This window comes from Saccopteryx leptura, chromosome 4 (assembly GCF_036850995.1).
Source record: "Saccopteryx leptura isolate mSacLep1 chromosome 4, mSacLep1_pri_phased_curated, whole genome shotgun sequence".
NCBI lineage: Eukaryota > Metazoa > Chordata > Mammalia > Chiroptera > Emballonuridae > Saccopteryx > Saccopteryx leptura.
In genome coordinates this window covers 30,818,478-30,845,906 of record NC_089506.1, presented here as the reverse complement: position 1 = coordinate 30,845,906, position 27,429 = coordinate 30,818,478, and the positions used below count along the sequence as shown (strand labels likewise).

Below are 27,429 nucleotides of genomic sequence, written 5' to 3'. Positions count from 1 at the left end.
CCCCACCAATGGCACCTTAACCACATAAAAATATAATCTACATAGTATAAAGCCAAACTTACCCTTCTAAGTGAAGAATGTGGATACAATGTTCCTGATTTATTGTATGAATACACCAGGAAATCGGGGTCTAAAAATGACCTAATTCAACCAAGAAAATGGCATTTTATTATAAAAATTGTATTAATAAAAGTAACTTCCAGAATCATGAAATCAAACAAAACTTATTTTCAATTACTTAAGCTCATCTATCCAAAATTAAAGGAACTCATCTCTCCATACTGTAGCTTGCTTTTTGATAGCATATTGTCTATATAAGATAAAATAATAACCAGTATAACCAGATAGCAGTATGGATGTTGTAATGACACAGTCTATTTATAGTGAAAACCAAAGCTTTCAGATTCACATAACAATTTTTTCTTTTAGATTTAACCATTAATAAATCTAATAGCATAATATTTGCTAGCAAGTAGCCATCTATTGATAAAGTAAAAACATGTATGTTTTATTGTTAGTTTTTATGAAGTTATGCTGTATGGTAAAAGAACAAACAAACAAAACAGTACTCTCATTGCCTTACAAGAATGCATGATTTCCACAAGGTTACTGCAGGTTCAGCTCCACACTGCCTTTGTACTAGAACCCAGGGAAAGGCATGGCCTGCCTTGGAACATGCTTTCTTATAGCAAAAGGAGAAAGAAATTGTAGAAGTACAGGATAGTTTTTAAAGCCTTCATTTAGAAACAAGATACTAGTTCTGCTCAAATTTCATAAGCTAACCTAAAGGATCTCTGCAGACAAACCTGATATAACCATGCTACAGAAATTTAATCTTCTTACCAGAAAGATAGTAATTATCATGGAATAATATAATATTATTATGTTATGTATTGTAGGGAGACTGGAATTACTCAAGGATTCCAAAACCAAAAGGCATTTTAAGGCCAGAATTGCGAGGGATTAGACTATTCATATAGTACTTTCTGTCACCTGTACTTCTTTTTTTTCTTTCATTTATTGATTTTTACAGAGAAGAGAGGGAGAGAAAGAGAGACAAACAGACAGACAGAGGGAGGAGAAACAGGTATCATTTCTCATAGTAGTAGCTTCCTGTATGTGCCTTGACTGGGCAAGTCCAGGGTCTCAAACCAGCTACCTCAGCATTCTAGGTCGATGCTTTATCCATTGTGCCACCACAGGTCAGGCAGTACTTCTTTTTCCATATGTTTCTTTTTCTCTCATTCCTGATAACTTTTCCTTCCTCCATTCAACTAACAAAACTACAGAGCTTCCCTAAGAAAAAAACAGATATTTATCAGTTTGCATTGTATATATCTTCAAGGAAAAATTCTGAATGGCATTGGTTGGTTTGGGAGCAAGTACCGGGAGCATGAATTCTGGCCCAAGGCCAGAGCTACATGTTAATAACTGTAGGCATGTAATGGAGGTGGTGGAAATGGAAATCCAGAAGCAGTCCCCAGAAAAAAAAAATCAGAGATAAAAAATAAAAAGGAAGAAGAAAACTTAACAGTCACAAATACGATTAAAAGGATAAAACTTTAGTTTGCAAGTTTATTCACCCGGGTTCTTCAAAATATACTTTTGTTTCTACATGAAACAACAAACAGTTTGGTTTATTCAGTGAAGTAATAAAAATCAAAATGACCATTCAAAGAAAAACAAGATGTAAAAATGAATATGAAAAGGAAGAAACAAGAAAGAAAAGAAAGAAGAAAGAAAGAAAGAAAGAAAGAAAGAGAGAGAGAGAGAGAAAGAAAGAAGAAAGAAGAAAGAAAGAAAGAAAGAAAGAAAGAAAGAAAGAAAGAAAGAAAGAAAGAAAGAAAGAAAGAAAGAAAGAAAGAAAGAAAGAAAGGAGGGGGAGGGAGGGAGGGAGGAAGGAAGGAAGGAAGGAAGGAAGGAAGGAAGGAAGGAAGGAAGGAAGGAAGGAAGGAAGGAAGGAAGGAAGGAAGGAAGGAAGGAAGGAAGGAAGGAAAAGAAGAAGAGGAGGAGGAAGAAGAAGAAGAAGAAGAAGAAGAAGAAGAAGAAGAAGAAGAAGAAGAAGAGGAAGAAGAAGAAAGAGGAGAAGAAGAAGGAGAAAAAGAAGAAGAAGAAGAAGAAGAAGAAGAAGAAGAAGAAGAAGAAGAAGAAGAAGAAGAAGAAGAAGAAGAAGAAGAAGAGGAGGAGGAGAAGGAGGAGGAGGAGGGAGGAGGAGGAGGAAGAGGAGGAGGAGAGGGAGGGAGGGAAGAAGGAAGGAAGGGAGGGAGGAAATAAGGAAGGGAGGAAGAGAGAAAGAGAAAGAAGGAAAGAAAGAAAGTTCCTAATCATTTAGCATGAACTGAAGAAAATAATCATAATTTTAAGAAAAGTTGCCTGACCTGTGGTGGTGCAGTGGATAAAGCGTTGACCTGGAATGCTGAGGTTGCCAATTCGAAACCTCAGGTTTGCCCTGTCAAAGCACATATGAGAAGTATACTATGAGTTGATGCTACCTGCTCCCCATCCCCTCTTCTTCTCTCTCTTTCTCTCTCTCAAATCAATAAATAAAATCCTTAGAAAAAGAAATGTTAACAAGCTTTCAAAAGATATCAGTTCAAGAAAAAAGAACACTGTATCTGAAATGCATGAAAGTTAAAATTGAATAATTCAATAAATATACCAGAGACAATTTGGTTAATGAGACCAGATTAGAGGCCTAGCCAATAAAGAGAACAGATACTGGTAAAATACACAGGAAGAAAAGGATTATGAAATAGTTGTAGAAAAACTATGATATAGAGGGCAGAACAAAACACTCAGTAAGAAACCACAGATTTCCCATGGGACAAATAATATGTTGGGATTTAAAATTGAAATAAAAAATGAAGGGATTTATGATATATCAAGAGGATTAAAGTAATACCACACACATGCACACATGTACTCACAAAAACACATAGAACATACTGGAAAATTCACTTATGATGCACTATATCAAATTACAAAATTCATAGCAAAAGAATATGGCTCTCAAACTGGCCAAGATGATACTCATTATGAAAACAAAAGGGACACTTGCAAATATGCATAGAATCAGAAAGCATGCCACCTGCATAGTTTACCTGACGAGTATAATCTGAAAGTATTCTAACTAAACAATACCAGTATAAAATTGCAGTAAAAGAAAAAAATTAAAAGGAAGCAGTGATAACACTTGAAAAATGCAAGATAGTAAAGTTAACTGAAAGCATTGGATTGACATCTTAAATGTAAATAGAATTTAAATATGCTACAGGAATATTATAATATAAATTTAAATGTGAGAGACACAGAGAGGTGTCTGAGAACCTAGAAAAAATATGAACATAATGTTAATTGAAATTTTCATTTTTATAGCAATAAATCTCACAAATAAAGAAAGAAGACAATCAATAGGCTGGGTGGCATATTTGCAACATACGGAACAGATAAAGGGTTACTATCTAGAGTAAACAAAAGTTCCCACAAATTCATCATTAAAAAAAGCAAAATGATAAGCCATAGATTGAAAACAAAAACTCAAGACAAATGACTAAAAATAAAAATCCAAAAGAAAAAAACAAAAAATTGGGAAAGGCAATTGAATTAACATTTGAAAAGATACATATTATTAATCATCAGTGACTTGCATATTGAAACAGTTCATCAGTGACTTGCATATTAAAACGATAAAATAACATTTCTTATCCATAAATGAATAAAATAATCAGTATAGATACTCATTTTGTTGGAAATGTAGAGTGCATAAAAGCTTTTGAATTATTGGTGTAAGTGAAAACTGGTATAACCCTTTGAAGTAAAAAATTGGCAATATATAGCACACAAAAATTTTCTTATTTATTACCCATCAATTTTACTGGTACCCAGGAAGTTGTGGCCAAGGATGTCTATAATACAGTTTTCTTTGCTATAAATATGGGTGGATAATTAATAAATGAGAAATATTCATTTGATGGCTGCATATGTATTAAAAATAAACTCATTTTGCACACAGCAATATGAATCTCAAACAAAATAACTATGCAAAATGTTGCATGAAAAACAACCACAACCACATACAACAAAATAAGTATCTATTGCTCACACTTCTGGGACACATATGGGTAGCCATGGTATTACTACTGCACATTGACCAGGCTTGCTCCATGGTCTGGGATTCAGCTAAATGTTGCCTGATTTAGGAATGCTTAGGGCACCTTGGCTGTGTTCCATGTGTATCTATCTTCCAGCAAGCTGGCCCAAGAATATTCTTATGAGAACTGCAGACAAACACGATAGAAGGCTGACAACCATGAGAGTTTTTTCAGCGTTCTGTTTGAATCAAGTCAGGTAATACACATTTTTGGCCAAAGAAGTCACATAGCCACAAAATGGGTTACATAATTTGTAGGGCCCAAAGCAAAATGAAGATGTGAAAACTTTTGTCCAAAACTATTAAGAATCTCAGGATCTCAACAGCAGAGCATTAATCCAAGTACAGGACCCTTCTAGTCATAATGCCTTATGGCACCACACAGCCATGAAATTGGCCTTGCCTAGGTAAGTTCAGACCCAAGGGCAGGATAGTTTGGGTGGGGAGCTGAGGGATAGTTTGGGTGGGGAGCTTACCTCTTGATAATAGACACACAATCTTACTTATCCAGTGACCTTGTTTTCAAGCCAGCGACCTTTGGGTTCAAGCCCAAACCCAGAGCTCAAGTTGGAAAGCCCTCACTCGAGTTGGTGACCTCAGAGATTTGAACTCCATCCACTGTGCCACCACTAGTCAGACGAACCACATATACTTGTTTTTAAATAATGTAGGCACAGCATTTACATGTGTCACTAATTGTTTAAATTATTCTCTGAGTTATCTATTTTATTTTTTATCATTCAAAAGAAAAAAAGCCAGTATAAAAAACATTGGATTTATAACAATGAACTTTGGGTGATAATGATGTGTCAATTTAGTATAATCAATTATAACAATATATCATTTTGATGGCGGATATTGATAATGGGGAAGACTATACATAAGTGGGTTAAAAAGCAGGGAAATCCCTGTATATTCCAGTCAATTTCTCTGTAAGCCTAAAACTGCTCTACAAACTAAAGACTATTAAAATAATGAGAAATAACAAGAAAACTGTATGAATAGGCAAGCCACATATAGGTAAATGCAAATGTTTAGAGTAATTATTTAGGGAACCACAAACTGGTATCAAGATAAGATAGAATATTTTAGTACACTATGCAGGCTTTTGGAAACCCAAACTTCTACCATGTTTTCAGAAAGACACTGGCAATGTGTTTTCAAATTAATATACTATAAAATGTGAGTAATAAAGATTGCCTACCATAGAGGTTTTTGTGAAAATTAAATTAGTTACTCCTAATGCATATTGCTTAGAAATGTACCCAGCAAATGGTACATGTTCAATATTATCAGTTATGATTGTTGTTTTTGTTGTTATAATTATTTTCATACTTCTTAATTCAGAAACTTATTTCTTGATATCAAGGCTACAGAACAAAATCTTTATTATATAAGAAAATACATACAAGAATGTTTATTGCAGAGCCTAAAGTGACAATCCCTGAAAATAACCTCATTACCTATCAATATTACATACTATGGAATGTTATCTATTTACGAATGAGTTGCAATATATACATAGAGCAAGAAAATAAGCACTATTAGTTAAGAGGACCTGCCAGTTGCAATATTTTCTTTCCATTTTTTTATAAACAAAAATTTTGATAGGTTTTATTTAGGGGAAAGATAAAATTTAAACAGAAAAGTGAGAAAAAATACAGAAAAGTTATTAATATTCATTTCCTAGAGTGACTATAGAAAACAGAATATTTAAGACATTAAAAATACATACTATAGCAAAATAAAAAAACATCAAGTAAAATGCTTAAAATAATATAAATATGTGAAAAACATCAAAACAAAGCTAAATATAGTCAAATAAAATTATTCCCTTTATTGTTGCAAATATATTCAATAGTTACATTTTAAGGAGTTGCAAAGAGTAATTTTAATCTATCTAACATACCTTAATAATTATATCATTAAATTATCATTTCACTTGAAAATTCGATTTCAAATTTCAAGAGGAAGATTAAAATTCTAGTCTGATATTAATCACAAAGAAGATATGTTAAATAAATGTAGGGTAATGACTATACAAATTTAAGAAACTAAAATCACTATATGAAGAAAAGTGCCCACTTACTGTTTGTCAAGGTAGAGGGTGTATGTTTTCCTGTCAATTTTGATGGTATAAATGACCTACAGCAAAGTATTCAGAGAGAAAATCATTATTAGAAATTTAAAATTCTTAAAATTCAAAAGCCCATTCAGTGGGTTGTCTTTTCATTTGTTGATGGTTTACTTTGCTGTGCAAATAAATTTTAATTTGATGTAGTCCCATTTGTTTGTTTTTCTTTTGTTTCCCTTACCTGAGGTAACATATCAGAAAAAAATATTGCTATGAGAAATGACTGAGATTTTACTGCCTATGTTGTCTTCTAGGATTTTTATGATTTTGAGTCTAACATTTAAGTCTTTCATCTATTTTGAGTTTACTCTTGTGCATTGTGTAAGAAGGTGGTCTACTCTCATATTTTTGCAAGTATCTGTCTCATTTTTCCCAATAAATTTATTGAATAGACTATCTTTACTTCATTGTGTATTCTTGCCTCCTTTGTCAAATATTGACTATAAAGACATAGGTTTAATTCATGGCTCTCTATTCTGTTATATTGACCTATATGTCTGTTTTTAGGCTGATACCACATTGTTTTTATTACTATGGCCTTGTAGCATAGTTTGACATCAGGTATTTGATTCCTCCAATGTTGTTCTTCTTTATCAAGATCACTATTGCTATTCAGGGTCTTTTGTAATTTCTTTTAAGTTTTCAAATATCTGACCCACTGAATAAGAGAATATATCCACCAATACAACTAATAAGGGCTTAATATCCAAAATTTATAAGGAACTATGTTCATTGTAGCATTATTTACAATAGTCAAGATTTGGAAGCAGCTCAAGTGCCCATCAGTAGAAGACTAGATAAAAAAGCTATGGCATATTCACACAATGGAATACTATTCAGTTATTTTAAAAAAAGGAAATCTTATGTCCTGAGATATCATGAATAGACCTAGAGAGTATTATGCGAAGTGAAATAAACCAGTCAGAGAAGGACAAGTACCATATGATTTCACTTCAATATGTGGAGTCTAATGAACAAAATAGGCTAACAAGCCTGACAAGGCAGTAGCACAGTGGATAGAGCATCAGACTGGGACACAGAGACCTCAGGTCCAAAACCTCAAGGTCACCAGCTTGAGCGTGGACTCATCCAGCTTGAGCACAGGCTCACCAGCTTGAGCGTGGGGTCGCTGGTTTGAGCATAGGATCATAGACATGACCCCATGGTTGCTGGCTTGAGCAAGGGATCACTCACTTTGCTGTAGCCTCTTGGTCAAGGCACATATAAGAAAGCAATCAATGAACAACTAAGGTGATGCAACTATGAATTGATGCTTCTCATCTCTCTCCCTTCCTGGCTGTCTGTCCCTGTCTGTCTCTCCAGCTCTCTCTTTCTTTCTCTATCTCTGTCTTTCACTAAAAAATAAATAAATAAATAAATAAATAAATAACCCTTGACTTCCTAACATATCATTTAAAAATATTTAGAAATCATTACAGATATAAGTATCAAAACTAATATTATGAATTTTCTAGAAGAAAACATAGGAGAATATTTCCATGAGCTTGTGTTGGCCAATTATTATTAAATAAATAGCCATAAAATAAATAGTTGATTAATTGGACACCATCAAAATTTAAAACTGTTGTTCATCTAAAGACATGATTAAGAATGTTAAAGGGCAACCCTCAGACTAAAGAATATTTGTAATTTATATCCAAGTAGCCTATCAACATTCTATAAATCAGTTATCACCACTATTCATGGGATATCAAATAAACTAAAAAGAATAGAGAGAAGAAAATAAAATTAACAAAATTGCATACAATAAAGCTTGAGGATGATAAGTGTTAGTGACAATATGGAACAACTAAAACTCTCATACACAGCTTGTGAATACAAAAAATACCATAACAAGTTAAGTAAACAACTAGATTTCTGTAAATTTAAATTTGCACTTACTCTATAAATCATCATTTCACCACTAAACATATGAACATGTTAGTATATATCAGCAAAACACTTGTTTCTTTGGAGCAGATGTATTCATGATGGTTACAAACTGGAAATAATGTTTATAAACAGGTTAATATTTGAACTTTTAGCTATAAAAATTATGAACTGTTACATATACGAAGCTACATGGATGAATCTGAAAAAATAGAATGTTGAATAAAAGAACCCAGGCACAAAAACTTTATTACTAGATGACGCTTTTTTATGTGAATTTCAAGAAAACAAAATAGCGAAGTTGGTGGTCTGAAAAAGGCACAAGGGAACTTTATGATCTGGGTGAGGATACACAAGAGTTTAAAAGTACGAATACTTTTTCATAATTGTGTATTTTGATATAATTAAATACATTTTTATCTTTCTATTTATTAAACTTACTGGGGCAACATTGATTATAAGATTATATAGGTTTCCAGTGTACACTTCTATGATACATGATCTTCATATTGCAATGTGTGCCCAGCATCCAGAGTCCAATCATCTTCTCTCACCACATTTCGGGCCCCACTTACCTTTTACTACCTCCTCAGCCCCTTCCCTCCGGTAACCATGATACTGTGGTATGTGTCTATGAGTTTCTGGGGGGGTTGGTTTGTTCATTTGTTGCTTTCAGTTTTATATCTCTCACATATCAGTGAAATCATGTGGTTCTGAACTTTTTCTGTCTGACATTCCTCTTAACATGATATTATCAAGATCCATCCATGTTGTCTCAAATGGTAGTATTTCATCTTTTCTTATGGTTCAGTAGTATTCCATTGTGTATGTACCACATCTTTTTTTATCTTACAATGGAAATCAGTTTAGTCTGTAATTGTGGGAAGAGGGGAAGTAGTGTCATATAATTTTTTTAATGCTTTAGTTTTTTAATAGGAGAAATTCAGTGCTATTGTTTCATCATAGTTCAGCTTTGTTATGTTTTTGTAAACTTAACTATTTTGTTTAAATGACAATATATAATCATATATTCTTGATATTGTATTTACTCCTTTATATTTTCTCATTTCTAATATTATGTATTAATCCTCTCCTTTTCACTTTCCTTAGTCTACCTCACCAAAATAGTTCATTGTTTTTTAGAATTCAACTTTTGACATTGTGAATACAGATTATTTCAGTTTAATTTTGTCTTTCATTAATTCTACTTAGTTTTAGTCACATCTTTACATTTTTTAAGGTTATAATCATGTTTTAACCTCTAATTTCCAGACTTTTGATTTATTTATAATTATAAATTATTCACCTATACAATTTTAAGAACATGAATCAAATTTTGCTTTGTCATTTTTTCATTCTTGACTATTATTAGTTAATATCCATTATAATTTATGATTTCTTTTTCAACCCATGAACTACTTAAAACTGTAATTTAAAATTATACTTTATGTAAAGTGGCCAGATAGCTTGGTTGGTTAAAGTATCATCTCAATAGGCAGAGGTTGCAGGCTTCATCCCTGGTCAGAGCACATACAGGAACAGATAGATGTTTCTGTCTCTCTCTCTCCCTTCCATTTTCACTAAAAATCAATTTATGAATTTTTTAATTGTTACTAGATAATGGGTTCTGTACTGTATTTGATTTTTTAATTCTTTTAACTTGTTCTTATCAATTTTGTTGAATGACCCATATATTCTTGAGAAGCATGTATATTATTTACTGTGAAGACAGAGCTGATTATAGCAGGATTAGAAAAGCTCTTTCTCTGCAGATGCCTACAAGCCTGAATGCCTCTGACTCTTAGTTATAGAAGACTAAGAGATTTACACTGCACTGATTAGGATTCAAAACTCCTCTGGCCAAATTTAGCTTCCTTAGTGTTTCACTACCTAGATTGACAAGGCTGGTTTGGCTTCTTCGAGTCATTGAAAGCTTTGCAAGGCATTCCTTCAAGGACTAAATTTCTCCCATAATTCCTGTTACTTCAAACCAGATTCAACATGTTTCAGGAGCAGAGACTGGGTTTATAAGGATGTTTCTTGGATCCTGATATTTGCCTGAATTCTCTTTCTATTGCTGTACCCAATGCTTTGCCATTAAAAAGCTTCACTGTGACATACTTTGGGGTCCAGTGAGCAAATAGCAGAAAGAGGAAAGCTGCATTTATTCCATGGGGTCGCTTCTACAAATATATATCCATTGAATAAAATGCTTATTTTTGTTGTTCAAATTGTTTTTATATCTTTATGATTTGTCCACCAACATTGAAAAAAATTTTTATCTCAGTTTTTTTTCCAAATTGTTTTTAAAATTTTGATTTTGGAGACAGAGGAGAGAGACAAAAACTTCAATCTGTTCCCATAAGTGCCCTGACTGGGGATCAAACTCACAATCTTGGCATATCCAGTACAATGCTCTAGTCAACCAAACTATCCAGCCAGGGCTCTCAGGGTTTTATTAGTTTATTTGTATTGTTTTTTTTTTTAATTATTATTTTTCAAGCATAGTTTACATTTAATTTTTTTCAATTATATTTTTTAATATATATTTTTTCAATTATATATTTTTTCAATTATAGACAACAATATTATGTTAGTTTCAGGTGTACCACATAGTGATTACACATTTATGTAATTTAGGAAGTGATTCTTTGGATAAGTCTAGCACCTACTTGGCACCATACATAGTTGTTATACAGTATTACTGACTCTATTCCTAATAATGTATTTTACATCACATGACTATGTTGTAACTACCAGTCTGAACTTCTTAATCCTGTCACCATTTTCACCCAGCCTCCCTCAAATCTGGCAACCGTCAGTTTGCTTTCTGCATCTGTGAGTCTGTTCGTGTTTAGTTTCTTCATTTATTTTGTTATGTAGATTCCACATATAAGTGAAATCATGTAATATTTGCCTTTGCAGCATAATTTACAATAGCCGAGAAATGGAAGCAACTTAAATTTCCTTCAATAAATGAATGGATGAAGAAGATAATGGCACTTACAAGGGTGGGCAAAAGTACTTTTATAAAGAACTTGTGGCAAAGCATATTTGAGTATAGCAGCCAAAGCATGTTTGAGTACAGCAGCAAGTAGACTACAAGAATGTGTAAATAATGAAGGCTGGCAATTTGAGCACTTACAAGATTGTACCTAAGTGCACTGTGCCATTGTGACAGCCTTTTGAGTTAATAAAGCTATTATAATCAAAACCTGCATGTTTTTCTCCATACGAACATCTGTAAGTCTACTTTTGCCCATCCCTGTATATATAATGGAATATTACTTGGCCATAAAAAAGAATGAATTCTTACCATTTGCCACAACATGGAAAGCTCTAGAATGCTAACAGGAAAACATTTTATGGACTCACTATGAAAATGATTTTGAAAATGTTCTATTTTTATTTTATATGTGTTGAGGGTATTTTATTAAATTCATACAAATTTAGAATTGTTATATGTTCCTAGTGAACTGAATATTTTTTTTTTATTTTTTTTTTTTCATTTTTCTGAAGCTGGAAACGGGGATAGACAGTCAGACAGACTCCCGCATGCGCCCGACGGGGATCCACCCGGCACGCCCACCAGGGTTGACGCTCTGCCCACCAGGGGGGATGCTCTGCCCATCCTGGGCATCGCCATGTTGCGACCAGAGCCACTCTAGCGCCTGAGGCAGAGGTCACAGAGCCATCCCCAGCGCCCGGGCCATCTTTGCTCCAATGGAGCCTTGGCTGCGGGAGGGGAAGAGAGAGACAGAGAGGAAAGCGCGGCGGAGGGGTGGAGAAGCAAATGGGCGCTTCTCCTGTGTGCCCTGGCCGGGAATCGAACCCGGGTCCTCCGCACGCTAGGCCGACGCTCTACCGCTGAGCCAACCGGCCAGGGCGTGAACTGAATATTTTAAGTAATACTATCCCTCATAATGTTGTGTGTTTTGAATGTGTGTATTGTGGTTGAGTGTACTAAATGTTTTCCTTTTTTTTCTGCTATTATACTCATGTTTTTTTTTTTTGTTTGTTTGCATTTTTCTAGTATATGTAATAATCTCATAAACATTTTAACCTCCCTAGATATTTATGTTTTTAGTGTAATGGTTTTTATTAACACATAACCACTGGTTTTTTTGTTTGTTCGTTTGTTTGTTCTTTGTGCCATGAATGAGACAGTCAGACTATTCAGACTATAAAACCTGCTTCAGCCTGACCTGTGGTGGCGCAGTGGATGGGGCATCAACATGGAGGTGCTGAGGTCGCCGGTTCAGAACCCTGGGCTTGCCTGGTCAAGGCACATATGGGAGTTGATGCTTCCAGCTCCTCCCCCCCTTCTCTCTCTCTCCTCTCTCTCTCTGTCTCTCCCTCTCCTCTCTAAAATGAATAAATAAATTAAAAAATAAAAAAATCACTGTTAAAAAAAAAAAAAAAAAAAAAAACCTGCTTCAGTGTCTAATAGATTTTTGCTTGGCAATTCCATGTTCCTCTCTGGCCTGCTACTTAAATTCCAATCCTTGGATTCCTATCAGATCACCGAGTATCTATAAATTCGTGCATCACATGAAAAATGAAAATAAAACATTTATTCTCATACAGACAAAATGGCTTTCAAATACAGTAATTAGAACACAAAATTTCACAAAGAGATATTCATGAATTAATTTGGGTCATGTAGTCCAGTAAAATATGGTAAAACATTCATTTAAAGAAAATAGCGTGATTTCTTAATTACATGCTTTTCGGTAACACTGCCATCATTGGTGTTGGTCCCAAGCTTCTGTGGCACTGTAATTTGCAGATGTGATGTTTCAGAGTCTGCAGGAAAGAACACACATATGAGCATTCCCAAGGTGTAGAGCATCCTTCTTTACATACTTGTCCTCTTCTATCATGTCACTCTTTGAAGTTCCAAGCACCAACACACACACTCATACTTTGCTATTCCAGGAAGAGGCTCCTCTCGACTTGAGAGTATTACTTTACCACTGTCCAGTGACACCTGGGGCTCTGACCTCGAACCTACCTAAGTGAAGAAGTGCTCTCCGTTCCCAGGCTCTCTCGGCCCCCGCCACCCAGAAGCAGGGCACCCTCTCAACCAGTGCAGGGTCAGGTAGTGAGGGAAAACTGCCTCAGGCCTGCTCTAGGCCCTCTGACTACCAGGTGCAGCAGGGCCCTGAAACTAAGCGGACTCGGACAGCACACTGGGAGACCCCCAGCCTGGTCCTGTGTGGACAGCTCAGAGGGCGACAAAACCTCTCCCAGGTACATCGTATTGAGCATCCTCTTATGGCACAGGTTTTCCCTACTTACAATGGCCTGTGGAGGTCAGCCGGCCCAGGCCTAAGAAGATTAGCAAGACACCGAGCATTGCGGGGCCGGCGACTGTCCCTGCAGTGAAGGCGGTTAACGGTGGCCTGTCGCACGCGGGACCCCGGAGCCAGGGACCACGCTCTGGGCCCGGCGGAGAGTGAGGGCGCAGCTGCCTGACCCCGCCCACCCCTCCCCGTGCGCACTGCAGCAGGAAGGAGCCTGCCTCCTGCCACAGGCTTTTTTCTCCAAAGCTGACACTTCAAAGGCCTTCAGGGGTCACTTTCTCCCCTGGGAGAAAGCTGTTGGTGGTGAAGTTCTTGGCAATATTGAGTCCACATCATAGCTTTCTGGTACAACGGTTGAATTACTGTAGTGAAGGAAAAAGACAATAGAAATTTATGGTATATTTAGTAGCCGACAGTTACCTGTTTTAGGTATATCTACTGCCAAATTTCTACTTAAGTCTCAGGTCTAAACAAAAACACATACACCCACAAACAGAAAGAGATGCTGATATATATACATATATATATAGTTTCTTAGAAAAATCTTTGTCAGTGTGGAGATATAATTTAGGTATCAGGCAGAAAAAAATCACAAGTGTAAAGTGATCCTGTAAAAACAACTTTATATTTTCATTATTTATTCTTTGTGTATGTAATGCTGGTGGTCAAAGTCAGGCGGGTTCACATTGGATTTGGGAAGACAGTAGAAAAACTGTGGAGCCGGGAAGCATTGGGCCATTCCTGTTTGATAGATTCTCACAACAGAGGGTAAGCAAACAGGTAGAGGAAAACCGCTTCTCATGCAGAAGGCAAAGGAACAGCAGAGGAACCCCTCATAGTGGCGGACAAGCAAGCCACAATACACCTTGAGGGTAAGCACCTGTAGCCTTACATAGGCTATACACACGTAGATATACCTAAAACAGGTAACTATGCTATGCCACGTGCTCATGCACTAATAATGCAAAGTACAAGCGAGCAAACCTAACAGCTGTTTTCTCTACAGTGTATAATTTGATTTCTGTGTCTAAGCACACAAAAAAAGTTAAATATAAACTCCCCCTCACTATCACTGTGGAGTTCACATGTGGAAAAGCAATGAATAAACTTGGAAAAAGTTTTTATTTGATAGTTTAATATGCAGATTAGTGACTTGCATACTTTTAATTTTGCAAGAACTTTTTGCCAGATAGATCTTAAGTTGTTCTTTGATGGAATCTTTGTGCTTGCATTCCTTACATGCAGTATTTATAGACAAAATCAAATAATTGTATTTCCCCAATTTGTAAAATGAAACAAAATAGAAAAATAGATAAGGCTATTTTTAAAAATATTTTTTATGTTTTCCCTAAATCATTTTAGTTTGATTTATCAAAAAAAAAAAGAAAATTTGTATAAGTATCCAATAACACAAGAAAATTATATTTCTAAATAGTCAATTCTCTACATAGTATTTCACTAACATATTTACAGACTAATTATTTATTTTTGTTGTGGTGCACATTGTATACAATACTCATTTATTTTAATACTTTTGCATACTACAAAATTCATATTTATATATATTTTGCCAAATTATATGCATATTGATAGATTTACTATGTCAGAATTAATTATGCTGTTCCTAAAATATAATGCCTTTCTGATTGCCTAAAACCTGATCAAATTTTTGAATTCACATGTTGGTGAAGTTATAAGTTCAAGGTTCTCCTAAAAACTTCTTTTGTTCAATCAAGTAAGCAAAGGGTGAAATATAAATTTATTATTTAAGTATATTACTTTATTTTCATGATTATAGGCATTCAAATCATTATTGTTTTTTAACAATTATTTTTTACATGCTTACTAAAAGCCTGGAATTAAACTGATATAAAAATACATGTAACATTAATCTTATTTCCAAGTACTTTAGAGACTAACAGAAAAAGAAAAAAGATATGTACCAAAGACACCACAGCTAGAAATGAAAATCCTTGTTAGATGATGTTCTCAGGGAACACAGCTAAGATAATTTCATTTTCTATACAGATGAGCTAAAAAGTAGATGTGACATTTTATCCAAGCTATAATTGGATGAGTGAATGGATACTAGTGCATTTTAGAACTTTTTTCTTAAATATTTTTAAATCATACAAAAAATTAAGTGCAAATGAATAATAGCCTTTTGTGCTTGAATGATAACATAATAGTCTGGAGGTAGTGGGATTAAAGTGATGAGGACCAGGAACTGTAACTTCATTAAGGGGGATTTTTCATAGTTTAGGGCAGTACTGTGTACATCTTCAGGAATGGAGAGTGGGAGAAAAAAATTAGAATAGTAAAGATATCTGAGAGATATTTAGAAACAAAAACAGGATTGTTGAATTATTTGATAAATTGACGAAATTGTTAAGATGACTAAGCAACTGGGATGAGAGGTAGGCACCAATGTTACAAGAAGCAGATTCAAAAAGAGCGAGAGATAATGAGTTCAGTTAAAGATATGCTGCATTGGAGGTGCTTGTAGAATAGCAAGTATAGAATATTGGAGGATTAGTTGGATATATGAGTCTGACACACCAGATTTGAGTTAAAAAATATAGATTTGTGAACACATTAAAGAGGACTATGAAGGAAAAAAGAATGAATAAGAACATCTAAGAGAAAACAGATGAAAAGAAAAAGGAAGCCCAAAGTAAAATTATGGAATATGGATGCTTTGGGGATTAAGAGAAAAGAATCCATATAGAAGACAAAATGATCAAATATTAAGATGACAATACAATGATTAAAAATAAAAGTAAAATAGAATTACAGAATGAAATATTAGTTAAGAATTCCAGATGCATCTCAGAGATCAAGAGATCTGAGAAATGAGAAAGTGATTATTGTGTTGGAGGTAATGAGTCAACAATGAACGTCTCCATTGTGTTCTTCAGGAATCAGATGCTGAAGAAAAGTTAGAGAACAATTTTTTCTTAAGAAAGTAACATCTATGAAAAAAAAAAGGGAAGCAAAATTAGGTAAATAGAGCCTGGGACAGTAAGAGAGATCTAACAAAGTTTCTGCCAACCTGAACAGGTGTCTCCAGACAAGAGAGCATCAGAGCAAAAATTATTTATTAAGAAGGCAAAAGTTTAGGACTTTGCACCACTGGCTTGCTCAGTAATTAAGCTGATGCACCTTCCCACTGCTCATGTTTTTGGCTGAGGCAGACCATAAAACAACTAAGAATTTGAGGCTGTTATTTAACTACTCTTCTTCTTGGGTACCAAATCTTTTGTAGAAGAGGGAGCTGACTCATGCTTATTCCTGTTCACCAAACAGACCTTGCTAGAAGCTTCCAGAACAGCAGGGATAGAAGCCATCATGTAGCAATTAGGAAGAAAAGTGAGGTGAGATGATACAGATATTAGAATAAGTAGCCCATTTTTTTAGCAGTGCCAATAAAAGATTCAGTTATGGAACAAAAAGCAAGGGTGAAAGTGAATGGAAAGAAGTGATTAGATAATAAAATACAAAATTGAAAAGAAATTACATCACACTTTGAAAGAGACAGGATTAAAACAAATTAATAATCTATTACATTTTTGAAAAGAAGGAAGAAATATTCTGCTAAAAGATTTAAGAGTTAGCCCTGGCTGGTTGGCTCAGTGGTAGAGCATCGGCCGGGAGTATGGAAGTCCCAGGTTCGATTCCCAGCCAGCACCCACAGGAGAAGCGTCATCTGCTTCTCTACCCTTCCCCTTCATTTTCTCTCTCTCTCTTCCCCTCCTACAGCCAAGGCTCCATTGGAGCAAAGTTGGCTGGGGTGCTGAGGATGGCTCCATGGCCTCTGCCTCAGGTGCTAGAATGGCTCCAGGTGCAATGGAGTAATGCCCCAGATGGGCAAAGCATCGCCCCCTACTGGGCATGCTGGGTGGATCCCGGTCAGGTGCATGCAGGAGTCCGTCTCTCTGCCTTCCTCCTTCTCACTTCAGGAAAATAAAATAAATAAATAAATAGATTTAAGATTTAGAAAGTGATAGAAGTAGTAGTCTGAATTTTAAGAGGTATTGTTTACCATGGGACACAGGATATAATCAAGATAGTAATCTGTTCCAAACGTGAATGTAAGCCACATAGAGCAGAGATATCTTTATTTTCCTTTAATTTCTATTTTTTATTCTGTTTAGACTGATGTCTAGCAAATAATTAGTACTCTATAACAGGCTGACTGAGTAAATATTTGTTGAACTATCTAATGAATCAGCCATACACTTATTAAATTGTGTGACATGCAAGGGGAAAATCATAATTTGAGATAAACAGTAAGAGCACAGTAAGAATACTGCCAAGACATATGCTATAGTAATTTCCCAACAACTTTCTGAGAATGATAAATGAAAGCATTGTTATAGACACAAAGCACATATAAATATTTGAGGAAAGGCAGGCCAGTGCAAAGACAGTTTCAGATTTATAGGCATAAAGGTATATTTTTACCATGGTTTTGCATATATTTGGTGTTATATGTAGTGGGAAAATAGAATATTGCTGAAGAAATGCTACATAAAGACAGGCCCTGCAATTGGTGGTGCAAAAGTTAATGGGGCCACTTCTACTTCCATTCCTATATTCGCAGATCCATGAATCCTATTTGTGACTGACACCTTAGGAGTGTCTGGATTAATAAATATACAGGGTGGGGCAGAAGTAGATTTAAGGTTGTGAGTATGTGAAACTGGTTAGCCTTGTATTATTATTTTTAATTGTATTATTTTCCATATGTATATTCATATTTCCATATGAATATACTATAAACCTACTTTTGCCCCTACTCTGCATTGCATGTTAAGGATGTTGTATTTGTCAGGTTCTCCATAGAAGCAGAGCCAAAAGGAAATAGATGATGGATGGATGGATGGATGGATGGATGGATGGACAGATGGATGGAAGGTGAGAAAAATAGATAGGTAAAAGATTTACTTTAGGAATGGAGGTCAAGAAGTCCCATGATAAGCCATCTGCAAGTGAGAGCACCAGAAAAGATGGTGGTATAGTCAGCCTGAGTCTAAAGGCCTGAAAATCTGGTACTGATAATATAAGATCTCGATCAGAGTCTGAAAGCCCAAGAATCAAAAAAGCACCAATTTCCAAAGACAAGATAGATGTCTCAGCTAAGCAGAGAGCATATTGCCCTTTCTCTGCCTTTTCGTTTTATTCAGGTCCTCATTGGACAGGATGGTACCCACCTACTTTGGGAGGGTCACCTGCTTTACTCAGTTCACTAATTCAAACGCTAATCTCTTCTAGAAACACACTCACAGACATATCTAGAAATAGTGTTTTATCATCTATCTAGGCATAGAGCTCAGTCAATTGACACATAAAATGAACCATCACAGATATTTCATTGTTTTAAAATACCTCCTTCAAACTGGTTTTCATTTTTTCTATTAGAAAGCTATTCAAGAGGTGCAGTGGTGCATTATGAGCAATAATCAGCGGATTTAAAATCCTGGGCTCACTCCCATGCCTCCTTCACAGTGAACTGGGTTCCCTAGTCAAATGCTGTACAATGTGGGATTCTATGCTTATAAATGCCAATATATTACTGATTATATTAGTACTCCCACATATAATAGTGCTGCCTGTGGTTCTACAGGTAAGTAAGGCAAAACAATAACTGAATATGTATCTCTTCCTAACAAAACAATATTCTGGCCCTTTTTAGGAGGGAAGAAGTTTTGATATGATCGACTTGCTAGCAAGCAACAGTTGTTTTCCTTTAAAAAAAAGTGTGTGTGTGTAATGCTATACTGGAGCTCAGTAATAGTCTCTGCCTCTGACAAGTTAGACACTTCACATTCAAAGGCAGAAGTAACTATTCAATACATCTGCTTCAATAAGTGAAAGTTCATGCTATTAGGCCTATAGATAGGCTTCTCTGGTCATGCCATTTATATGCTCATCTTGACACTCCTGTGGAAGACAATGATAATGATTGACTGAAGTCAACTGGCCAACTCCTTTTGTCTGCTTAGTTGTTTCCATAACTAAAAGACCAGACCAAACCCATCTATTAACCAACTTGGGCTTTTTCCTTTGCTTCTATCTGGTCATAAGCAAGTGATGACTTTGTTGCTTCTCACGTTCAAAATCACTTCCTATCTGCTCTGCAGTAACAGATTGAACACTAGACATTTTGTCTATTACAGTGAGTGCAATGTTAAAATTTTCTGGTACATGGCACCAGAGGGACATGGAGGAACGAGACTCCTCAAGTGTGTACTGTGCCTTACTTTTGTTTACTCTTGTTGCATTGGAAATTAGCAGCACCGGTGTGTGAATACAACTTGTGATGCTGTACTCCATGTGCTTATACTCCCAAAATATGTTGATCTTCATTCACCTCGCAGGGCTGTCCTGGACCCAGTAACCATATTCTCGTGATCCTACTGACACAGCATGTATTTCAGGCCTTGCTCCTGCAGCACTGCACCACCACCCTCTGTGAAACCCCAGCCCAGCTGTGACTTACCTCTGCCCACCCTGACTCAGACACTCTGTACTCTAGCACTTTTACATAAAGTGGCACTGATTCTCTCAACACTAGCTAGAGGTGTGATTCCTGCTTTCCCAATGTCTGAGGTTCAGCTCTGGCATAGTAGTCAAGTAGACATAAATCATACCTTGTCCAATGAGGTCTGAACTCCAGCCTTGGAGCGTGATCACCCTTCCAAAAGTATTCTTCTTTGAGAACTATCCTCAGACTTAGAGTACCTGTAGAGTTCTCTTTATTCATTACAATTACCTTCTCATTGTAGCTTATTATTCAACTTCTCTTATTTAATTGCTGTATGATATCTGTTCTCTAATTCAACTCAGGACTCTCTGGCTCTCGACCTAGCCAGTAACTGCTTGTTATGAGTCATCAATCTCTTATTATCCCTCTGTAGGGCATCAGTAAAATTTAGCAGTAACCAGCTAACTCCACTGACTTTAAATATAGTACCTTCTTTATTGCATCTGACTCAATATTCTTCTCTATTGAGACAGTTTCCCTCATTGCCATATACTTTTTAGAATTGTACTGCGCCTTGTGGTAAAAACTATCTATACCACTCCTTCCAACAGGGATCATGTCCTCGTTGTTGCAGGATTAGATGAACCAAAACAAATCTATCTCTTACTACCTAGCAGTTTACACATAGTACTCCCATTACTATTTGTTTTAATATGGATCTCCACAGAAGGAGATGGCAAGACAAGACTAAATATGTAAGCATTTTATTAGAAGGAACAGTACTGTGTGAAAAATGGAGAGAAAGATGAAAAGGCCAAGAAACCTGTCAGACAATGAAGGAAGTCTGACCCCAACTGAAGGCAAGAAGGAGAGATAAAAGGATAGAAGCATTCTGGAGTCACACAGTTTAAGGCAGGACCACACAATGTAAAGAAGTTTCAGCAAAACTGTTGAGGCATCCTCAAGCTAGAGTCATCCAGGAATCCTGTGTCTCCCTGGAGTGCTTGCCTTATCTCAGTCAAGTTCCATCACCGGTTGGGAGCAGACCATGGAAAGTATGGCCTTGACAAAATGGAACTGATGCATTTCAGAGAACAGCAGCTCAGACCCTTCCTCATTCATGCTCCTTGTTCTAGGATATTTCCAGGGTACATTTCTGACTGCCACATATCATTCTGCACATTTATCTGCTCCCAGGTTGTCCAATTTTTAGAAATGACTGTAGGCCTTGCCAGTGCAGAAAGGGCACTATTCCAATATCAGTATACCTCAGAGATTAGTTTGGCATTCAACTCAGAAACTAGCAAATTGATTCTACAGGGACTTGTTAGGGAGGGGACAGAGGGGAATCTTAGCCAACTCAATGATCACAGCCCTGTCAAAGAGTGCTTGAAAAGTTCTTCCATTATGGGAACTATGGCAGGACCATACCTAGCTAACACACTTTAGTTTTTGCTAGTTGACAGTGTGTTAGGAAATGTATGTAGTGCTCAACAAATTTTCCATGAGTTCTCCTGATGTTTTCTAGCCGCTTTGAAATAGGCTAGGACGCTACAACTAGATTGGGCCAATAGACCATGAGGTAAATTACTTTTAATACTGCCACTTAGAGATAGTTATTGGGTTTTCAACATTTTCTTCAGTTTTGTTGTCAATTGTGGAGTCATGTGCTTAAAATACACAGCCAAAGGACTGAAGAAGCCTGGATAATTAGTCATCAAATGGTGGACAAACTCTGCTCCCCAGGAAAGTTGCCATACCTGCAAAGATGGCATAAGTTATCCATCACAATTCAACTAAATTGTGTTCAGCTACAGCTATGAGACAAAGGAGAAAGTGTGAGTATGGGTCATCCCAAGTATCACAGGTAAGATAATCATTCTTGGGAACTTGTCCTGATTTATCATTGTAATTCTGAAGATGCAAGCAAGCTCTATATGTTTTCCTTTAGTGGTCCACATGTGAGTAAATTGCATGGCCTGAGCTCTATCTATTTAAGTAGCGCTCTTCCTTTTCCCTAAAATTAAAAAAAAAAATACCTTGCATAACACACTCAGGAATAGATACAGCCACCAACAAGAATTATTTTAGTGATCATGAGCCTAATAGGAATAAAACTCCGATAAAACATTAATCTCTATGTATGTAAGGTTACAGCACTAAGTAGTATTTTGTATCAAGAGAACAACCAGTGGTATCAGAGAAACATACTACTGAATCTGAACCTTTAGGGTTAGTGCTTCAAAATGAGTACTTTGGAAAAGCTCCCCAGGTAATAATGATGCACCCAATTAGCTATGAAGTACTAGTGTGTAACAAAAACAGATGGAAGTCAAGGGTGAGTAACACTATCATTTAAAGACAAATAAACGGATGGTAAAAAAGCAAACTGGGGAAAAATTCTCAGAACTAGGAATCAGAAGAGATGGAAATATTTTAGAAATGAAAGAAGGAGAAAGTTTCAAATGAGGAATAATCAAATATTAACTAAGATATTAACTAAGAATGAAAGAAAAAAAAGACTGAAAGGATATCATGAAATTTAACACTGTAGTAATAGGTGATGCTTTTGCCAGAGTAATTTCAGAAAACTGACAGGGATTAAAGCCCATCTGCAGTTAAACAATGAAGAAATGGCTTTACATTTTGATTTCTGTGAACTTACATCTATTATTAAATAAAAATTGCATACCAGACTATATCTACATAACAGCACAGATTTTGACTGATACAGAATTACTAAGCCTTGTGTTTTTTAATTAGGAAAAAATGTCCTCAGAGTATTACACAACTATATTTTTTCCAAATTTTCACTGGACTTTTACCTAGTTTGTATGGAATTATGAGTAGCAGAGAAGTTTTCTTACAGAATGAGAAATTATTTTGGAAGACCCCTCATTTTTCAGCAACCCATTCTCTTTTCAAATTTAAAAGCAAAATTTGGGGGCAAAGCATTTTTACTACATGGTTGAATTGTTCTTTGCTCCTCACTTCTTTCTACCGTTTTGCAAGCGTCAGTGAAAGTAGAAATGCTGCTATATGAGAAGTACCAAACTAACCCTGGCCCACTGCCACTTGAATATGCTACTTAACTTAGGCTTTCATAATTTTGGTAATTACAATGACTGGTAAACATTTGCCTCACATGCTGGCCCTCTCCTCAGATGTCCCAGCTCATCAGTATTTGTAAATCCCTAATGTCAGGGTCAGGTTATCCCTAGATAAAAGACTCAGCATTTTTGCCATTTTTGGTGGTGCAACCATAGTACTTCTTAGCAGCTTCTCCACTCTCCATAAAAGAAAACAGATCTGAAACACACTTTCTTTCTTTCTTACAGGTGTAGCTAATAGGTTGTGCCAACTCATGTCAAACATGTCAGAGACCATCCAATTGGGTCTTCTTTTCCAGGAGGAGTTGGAGATAGGTTAAGATCTATTATAAAAATGCACTACAATTAAGGTATTGAAAGGCCTGATCTGCGGTAGTGCAGTGGATAAAGCATGGGCCTGGAATGCTGAGGTTGCCAGTTTGAAAACCCAGGCTTGCCCAGTCAAGGCACATATGAGAAGCAAATGCTTCCCATTTCTTTCCCTAGCTTTCTCTATCTCCTCTCTAAAATCAATAAATAAAAAATTTTAAAACAATATTGAAAGAAAAAAATTTTTGATACCCCCAAAGGCAGTTTCATATTAATAAATTTTATAAAACTATCACTTATATGTTTATCATAATATTTTTAGAGATAGAGTTGGGAAGAGACAAGAGCAGCAAACAATAATATTGTAATTTTATCATAAAGATACAATAGTCATAAGCTCAAGAACAACAAGAATAAAATATAATAATTAAGAAAATATGTTTTGAATATTAGTTTTTAAACTATTTAAATTTATATAATTTGGAGGATCAAAAATGGCAGCAGAGCAGGTGTGTCTTACATTCAACTTCTCATAGGACCGAACTGGAGTTCCAACTAAATTTAAGAACAATATTCTTGAATAACCAACTCAAGACAAAATAAAGAAGAGTCTTATCACCAAAGTTTCACTGAAGCTACATCAAGACTGGTAAGAAAGGCAGAAATGCAAAAAGGACTGGCCCTGCCACCCTGAGAGGTGACTGAGGTTTTTAGAGATATACTAAGCATAGGGAGGGGGTGTTTCCCTTGAGATGTGTGAGGCCTAAACCCCAAGCGAGGCTATCCAACCCAAAGCACCAAAGCTGGGAATAGGAACCCACATAGCATTTGGCTGTGAAAAGCAGTGAGGTTTCTGTCTGACAGAAAGAGATGGGTGTCCACAAGGATGTGGGCACCCTCTTAAAGGGCAACACACAAAATCTTGCTCTTAGCCACTTACCCTGGGCTCGAGCAAAAGGAAGGCTGTATGCACTAGAGTTTAAAATAGAGGGCTGGGGTTTTTTGTCTCCGTAAATAAACACTGAGGGGACACTCACCAGGATCCGTGTGCTGTGTCATTCTCCAATACTGCAATTGCCATCATTTTGGGTGGAGCATTCCCTCCATACAGTGTCAGTCTGGGGGAAAGCAATTGCCCCACCCTCAAAACTCCCTCTCATCCCACCCTGCGGATATTGGACCCTGCTGAGGAGTCCGTGACTGTGGTCAAGGAGTAGAGGCTTGGACAGACTCAAGGGATGACAGTGACTGAGTTGTCTGGCATTTAGGTGGGGGCCATTCCCCCCAATTTCCCATGAATCTGACTGGAGCTTTCCCCTCATGGGAGACTCAATAAAACTATCCTCCTAGCTGCAGGCAGGCACAGCTTCTGGGATCCAGAGGCTCCACACACAACTTTTAGTGGCTCCACCTTGCTGAAGACAGGACAAAATCCAGAACTAAATAAGACCTATGGCTTTAAGGTGGAGGCCTTACTAACCACTTTCCCTGAAGTTTTGGACTAGAACCTCCCTCTCAGGGAAGGTCCACTAGCTCCATTCTCATGACTCCACCTGAGTCTCTTTCAGTGACTGAGCCTCAGAGGCAGCCAGGAGGCAAAGGTAGCTGGAGGTAAATCTCAGGTGCCTCAGGACTTTTGCTGACCCGAGCCCAGGCCTGATGCTGGTAAAAAGCTGGCCTCAGCATGCCGCTTGGTCTTACCTGCATGCACTTAAGCCCAGCAGAGGCAGCTACAAATTCTCTATCACTTGTTTCTCCAAACAGGTTGCTTAGGGCCTGTTGCAGGCAGTGTTTTACATTGGCCTGCAACAAGTTCCCTCCCAAGAAGCCCAGAACCAGCACATCCAGTAGCCAGCTTCAGACAACATCAGAGCAAGATCCAATTAGCGTCACAAACAGCATTTACAAAGGGAGATCTCAACAGGCACCAAACACACCTGAGGTGAATTCTACTTCCTGTGGTAAGCACTTGCACAGCAGCTCATGAGCTTTGAATAAGGTGGAGCTTTACATGTAGCCAGAATGAGGGTCGAGGCCATGTACAATGGGCCCATAGAAATCAAGACTCAACTATAACAGAAGGGCCCAAATAACCCCCACAGTGACATTCTGGGAGTGCTCAGCTCAGGTGATCAAGAAGATTGCACCACTGGACTTACCAGAACATCTACTACATAAGGCCACCCCACAATGACTGGGATTCATGGCAAATCTATCTAATATATAGAAACAAACACAATTTGGGAAAAAAAGAAACAGGCATCAGAATGATAGAACAAGAGAAATATCAAGAAAAAGATCTAACTGAAATGGAGATAAGCAGTTTATCAGATATAGAGGTCAAAGTCATGGTCACATGGATGCTCAAGGAACAAAGTGAAAACTAAAAAGATAGCAAAAATAAAAAAGAACACAGAAACCATAAAAAAGGAACAAGTCAGAAGTGAAGAATACAATATTTGACATCAAGAATACACTAAAATGGAATAATGCAGTTCCTGGTTTTTTCTGATTTACTTATTTCACTTCGTATAATGTTATCAAGATCCCACCATTTTGCTGTAAATGATCCGATGTCATCATTTCTTATGGCTGAGTAGTATTCCATAGTGTATATGGGACATAAAAGTGAGACTAAGAGACATTGATAAGAGTGTGGTGGTTACGGGGGGAGGGGAAAGAGGGAGAGGGAAAGGGGGAGAGGGAGAAGCACAAAGAAAACTAGATAGAAGGTGACAGAGGACAATCTGACTTTGGGTGATGGGTATGCAACATAATTGAACGACAAGAGAACCTGGACATGTTATCTTTGAATATATGTATCCTGATTTATTGATGTCTCCCCATTAAAAAAATAAAATTATATAAAAAAAAGAATACACTAAAATGAACAAAAAGTAGGTTGGATAAATCAGAACAGCAATAATAATAACATTTTTTTATATTAAGTGAGAGGCAGGGAGGCACAGAGATAGATTCCTGAATGTGTCCTAACCAGGATCCACCTGCCAAGCCTACCAGGGTGATGTTCTGCCCATCTGCCATTCCATTGCTCATCAATGGATCCATTTTAGCACCTGAGGTGAGGCCATGGAGCCATCCTCAGTGCTTGGGGCTAACTTCCTCAAACCATTTGAGCCATGGCTGTGGGAGAGGAAGAGAGAAAAAGAGAGAGGAAGAGGAGGGTGAAGGGGGGAGAAACAGAGCAGATGGCCACTTCTCCTGTGTACCCTGCCCAAGTATCAAACCCAGGACTTTCACATGCCAGGCCAATATTCTACCACTGAGCCAACCGACCAGGGCTAATAATAATATATATTTTTAAATGAAGATAATTTAAGAAACTTTGGGACAACATCCACATCAAGAGACCCCAGAAGGAAAAGAAAGAGAAGAAGAGATCGAGAACATATTTAAAGAAATAATGACCAAAAACTCCCTTAACCTGCTGAGGTAAATAGATGTAAAAGTCCAGAAAGCACAAACAGCCCTAATAAGATGTGTTTGGGCCCAAAGAGGCCCACACCAAGACACATCATAATTAAAATGACAGGGCTGAATGACAAAGAGAGAATGTTAAAAGCAACAAGTGAAAAGCAGTTAGTTACCTACTAGGAAGTTCCCAAAAAAGCTGTCAGCTGATTTCTCAAAAGAAGCATTTCGGGCCAGAAGGAACTAGCATGAAATCGTCAAAGTGATGAAAAGCAAGGAGCTACAACCAAGACTACTCTATCTAGCAAGGATATTATTTAAAATGGAAGAATAAAGAGCTTCCAAGAAAATAAAAAGCTAAAGGAGTTTGTCACCACAAAACCAGTATTGCAAGAAATGTTAAAGGGACTGCAAGAAGAAGAAAAAGAAGAAGGAGGAGAAAGAGAAGAAGATAACAGCAGAAGAACATGGCTAAAAGAATAAAATAGCAATAAATACAAACCTAGTAATAACAACTTTAAATATAAATGGCTTAAATGCTCCAATCTCAACACATAGGGTAGATAATTGGAGAAGAAAGCAAGACCGACATATATGCTGCCTACAAGAGA

General features: G+C 36.7%; 1 protein-coding gene across 1 annotated transcript in view; it reads right to left on the bottom strand.

Annotated features, from left to right (window-relative positions):
- The window catches only part of LOC136404134 (A disintegrin and metallopeptidase domain 3-like), a 189,509-nt gene that overhangs the window by 54,401 nt on the left and 107,679 nt on the right, over window positions 1–27,429 (bottom strand). The window contains exons 11-13 of the mRNA XM_066383596.1: window positions 12,898–12,980; window positions 6,240–6,295; window positions 63–141 (exon numbers count right to left, since the gene is read on the bottom strand). Of these exons, the coding sequence (XP_066239693.1) occupies window positions 63–141; window positions 6,240–6,295; window positions 12,898–12,980 (218 nt within the window). The remainder of the gene's footprint in view (window positions 1–62; window positions 142–6,239; window positions 6,296–12,897; window positions 12,981–27,429) is intronic.